Here is a 4,162-nt window from a genome sequence, read left to right on the forward strand (position 1 = left end):
TGACCTTTAGCGGCGCTTTTCTACAAACGCCGCTAAAAGCCTTGACCTTTAGCGGCGCTTTTCCACTGGCGCCGCTAAAAGCCTTGACCTTTAGCGCGTTTTTTCCAACAAACGCCACAAATTTTAATGGCGTTACATATAGTAGCGTTTTTTACGGCGTTTTAGAAAGCGCCGCTAAAGGTTTTAGTGGCGCATAAAAGCGCCGCTAAAAGTCTGTTTTCCTGTAGTGGTTAGAAACTTTTAATTTACAACATTTTAAGTTTTCTTTTTTTTTATTAATATACGAGAGGAGAGTAAAGTTCTAACAGCAACATGACTAGTGTGACTCGAACCGATACTACACCTAAAAATGAAACTTAAAAAAACAAAAGATATTAGAACCTCGAAAAGAGGTTACAACATTAACAAAATCAAAGACAAAAGATATTAGAACCTCAAAAAACACCCTGAACCACACAACATCCCAAGTAAATAACATGTCTTACCACTCGAAAAACAATCACCAATTAGCAATTAACCCTAAAAAACAAAAGAAGGAATTGTTTCCGACAAAGACTAGGTTGCTTGAATTGTCAAACAAGTTTTTTTTTTTTTTTTTACATTTTTCCATCTGTAAATTGATGTGAAACAAGAAGAAGACTTGTTCTAAGTCAAGCCAAAACATTAAAGAAAAAACCTATTCCTCACGCTATATTGACTCAAATGTAAATGCCAAATGTGTAACTTATGATTTTTCTATTACTTAACTGAATGAGAACCAGAAGTCCCAACTAGTCTTATCCGGTTCGGTTTTTAAGTATAGTTTCTCACTAATTTGCCTTATAAATAAGCAGGTTTAGTGTCTCTTTTTTTTATTCATTCTAAGTCATACATATTTCATAGAATTTCTTCATTGGAAAGCTGCTTCTAATCACATATGAAGGTGAGCTTTTCTTTCTTTTTCTCCCATAACTCAATACTATATCTATAAGGGAACATATATATATATATATATATATATATATATATATATAATATTGTTACAACTTATATAGACATGTACATATAATATAAGATTGATGGAACTCATATATATATATATATGTGTGTGTGTGTGTGTGTTTTATATGTAATTAATAATGCAGCAAAAGATGGTTCTGAAGGTGCAAATGAACTGTGAGAAATGTCGAGCACAGGCTTTGAAGATTGCTGCTGCTACACAAGGTTGGCAATGGCGTCTAAATTCTGACTTCATTTTATGCTTATACATGTATATGGGTTAATTCCCCCCAAAGTCCCCAAACTATATGTTAAATTTTAAATTAGTCCCTAAACTTCAACACATTATCGTTCCAATCAGGTCTTTCCGTCGATCTAGTAGGTAACTTTGGCGTTAAATATCATCTTTGATCAAATTATGTGGTTAAAACTGCTTATTACTGCATGTGTTTTTTGAAAAAAGGAAGCGTGTTAGCTGCAATCTAACACTTAACGCCAAAGTTGATGAATAAGTAGATAGAAGGAGTTGATTGGAACGATATTATAATTTGAAGATTCAATTGGGACATTTTGATGTTCAAGATCATTTAGAATTGGTATAATGTAAAATTAAGCCCTTAATGTTTACATCTTTAGTCAATTTGACCCTAATTCTGTTTTTTTTTTTAGTTAAATTTAGTCCTCAACATTTTAAAATAAGTCAAATTTGACCATCAACAGTTTCAAAAAGAATCAAATTGTAGTTTTTTTTTTAAAAAAAAAACTTAAATACTAACTAAAACATTAATTCTTTAAACATGGAAACTCACATGGCAATTCACGTATATTTCAAGCTTTTTCTTTTATGATTTTTTGTGAATTTTTATAATATTTTTATATTTTGAATTTTTTATAATTTTTAAATAATTTATTAAAGTGGCATATAAGACAGATAGTGTCATGGCAGCACGAAGTACATGTAAATAGTCATGCAATTTGTCATACTAACATCATTAAAAAAATTAATGATATAATCAACATTTTCAATAAAAAAAAGCGATTGACTGTTTTTGAAAGGTAAATTTACCATTAAAACTTGACCCAACTTATAATCTGGGGCCAATTCAAAGGGCAGGTAGAGGCCTTTGCCCTTTGAATAAAATGGTGGAATTTTGTTTTTAGTCCCTTTATAAATTTACTAATTCAAATTATGCCATTTTAGTGTACAATTTTGTACTTCAACCCCAACAAACATGGAATTTTGGTTTTGAGGATGAACAGGTGTGACTCATATGGCAATACAAGGGAAAGAAAAAGATGAACTAATGGTAACTGGAGACGAAGTGGATTCAGTTAAGTTGACTCGTTGTTTAAGAAAGAAGCTTCACCATGCTACCATATTGACCATAAAAGAAATAAAAGAGGAGAAAGAAGAGAAGAAAGAAGAGAAAAAAGATGATGAAAAATATACCCCGCCTTATTATGTATGCTATCCCCCATATCCCATGCCTCCACAAATTATGGTTCAAGATCCATGCCAAAGCCAAGCATGTTCCATCATGTGATGCATCACTTATCCATCAAGTTTATGTTACTCCATTCTCGATCTAAACAAGATTATACTCATATTGTAAAATGGATGGAAAAAAAATTAAATCTATGTTACTCGAGATATGATGAATGGAGGATACGAATATGTATTTGATATGATTATAAATTGGAATAAAGGTCAACTGAGTCTTTACTCGATTGACACCCGTATTATTGGCATAGAAGGAAGGCTTTAGATGACTTGCTTTTATATATAGTAGTATACATATAGCAACAAAATAGTAGCAATATAATAGCTAAACGATAACAAAAAGCAGCATGGTCTTTTTTTTTGGAAAAACCGGGTTAGGCCAAAAAATCTTACCCGAGGCCCATTCCTTTTAGAAAAAATCTCATTTTTTTTGCCCAAACACTACCACTTTTCAAACGGAGGCTTGACCCATTATCAGGTCTAACTAAAAGGTTGAACGGTACAAGGAAGTTGAAAAATAAAAATAACAATAATAATTTGAGTGAAAGAAGGAAGAAAATTTAAAAAGAATGATATTTTCAAGGTATATTAGTCATTTTATCATTTTTTAATTTTAAATTAGAAAAATAAATAATAAATAAGATATTTTGATTGGATTAATAGTAGTCCTTAGATAAAAGTTTCAATGGTTAAATCCTAGCCATTGATTAAGTAGTAAACTGAATAAAGAAATAAAAAACAACTAGAAGATAGAAGAAAGGTCATTCTCTTCTCTATAAGGACCAATTTGTAAAATTTTAAATTCTAAAGATTGAGTAGCGAAATCTGAAAAATTGAATTATAACTAAATTATATGATTATGAAAGAAAATTGGAAAGTTAAGCATAAAATAGTAAAGTTTGAAACTATAGGGATTAAATTGTAAAGTTTAGACCTAATTTATATGGTTTTAGAGTTTACAATTCTAAAAATAGAATATGAAAGTTTATGGTTCAAAAATCAGGGAATAATTTGTGAAAATTTTGATAAGATTTTAACGGTAGGGATTAAATTATAAAATCTGAAAATTTTGAAAAAAATAAAGAATATAAAAGATTGTTTTGCAAAATTGTGCAAACTGGGACTAAAGTTGAGTGAAAAATTTAAGCTAATTTTTTAGTAAACAAGGGAGTCAATTTGAATAATGGCTTCGTTGGATGGGCGACACGTTTACCTGTTCTTAGTATAAAAATAATGGTGATGGTGAGATTAAATACTGTAACGATACTATAGTGCGAGATAAAAAAAAAAGAGCAGTGATTGCAATTATTTGATGACAGTGCCCTTTTAATATAAAGTAACCAATCAGTTGATATAGAATTTGGCAAAAGAAATAGTAACAAAAAGGGATTTAAAAAATTAATGGTTTGTTTTACATCGATGAAAATATTATCAAAGTTTCTGTACTAAAAATTAGATTATATTTTATTTTTTTATTCAAGAAATAGATAAATTAGTCCTTGTAAGTTATATTAAAGAGCAAATTAATTTTTCTGTTAAAAATTCTATCCATCTTTACTGTTAAATACTGACGTGGCTATGGAGCAATCAGACAGTGACACTTAGTATGCCAAGTGTATAAGGATAAGCCAAAAAATTACTTTAAGGGACCATGGTTGAATCATAAAATTTTGTAGGATCAAA

The 4,162-nt window shown here is 29.9% G+C and overlaps 1 protein-coding gene across 3 annotated transcripts; it reads left to right on the plus strand.

Annotated features, from left to right (window-relative positions):
• The first annotated feature begins 780 nt into the window (after positions 1–780).
• LOC108488990 (heavy metal-associated isoprenylated plant protein 47-like) lies at positions 781–2,732 on the plus strand. Of its 3 annotated transcripts, none has more exons than XM_053028858.1 (3): positions 781–922; positions 1,131–1,203; positions 2,239–2,732. In XM_053028858.1, the coding sequence occupies exons 1-3, from the start codon at positions 917–919 to the stop codon at positions 2,520–2,522; spliced, it is 363 nt and encodes a 120-aa protein (XP_052884818.1). In that variant the 5' UTR covers positions 781–916; the 3' UTR covers positions 2,523–2,732. The 3 variants fall into 3 exon arrangements, with proteins under 3 accessions (XP_052884818.1, XP_052884819.1, XP_052884817.1); XM_053028859.1 differs by having other exon boundaries at positions 784–922; positions 1,143–1,203; XM_053028857.1 differs by having other exon boundaries at positions 791–922; positions 1,125–1,203.
• The last annotated feature ends 1,430 nt before the right edge of the window (positions 2,733–4,162 follow it).

This window comes from Gossypium arboreum, chromosome 5 (genome assembly GCF_025698485.1).
Source record: "Gossypium arboreum isolate Shixiya-1 chromosome 5, ASM2569848v2, whole genome shotgun sequence".
NCBI classification, from domain to species: Eukaryota; Viridiplantae; Streptophyta; class Magnoliopsida; order Malvales; family Malvaceae; genus Gossypium; species Gossypium arboreum.

Bases quoted from the DNA above. Each gene is read 5' to 3' on its own strand.
- LOC108488990 (XM_053028857.1), top strand. The intron at 1,204-2,238 runs GTTGGCAATGGC...GAGGATGAACAG, and splicing joins GATTGCTGCTGCTACACAAG to GTGTGACTCATATGGCAATA.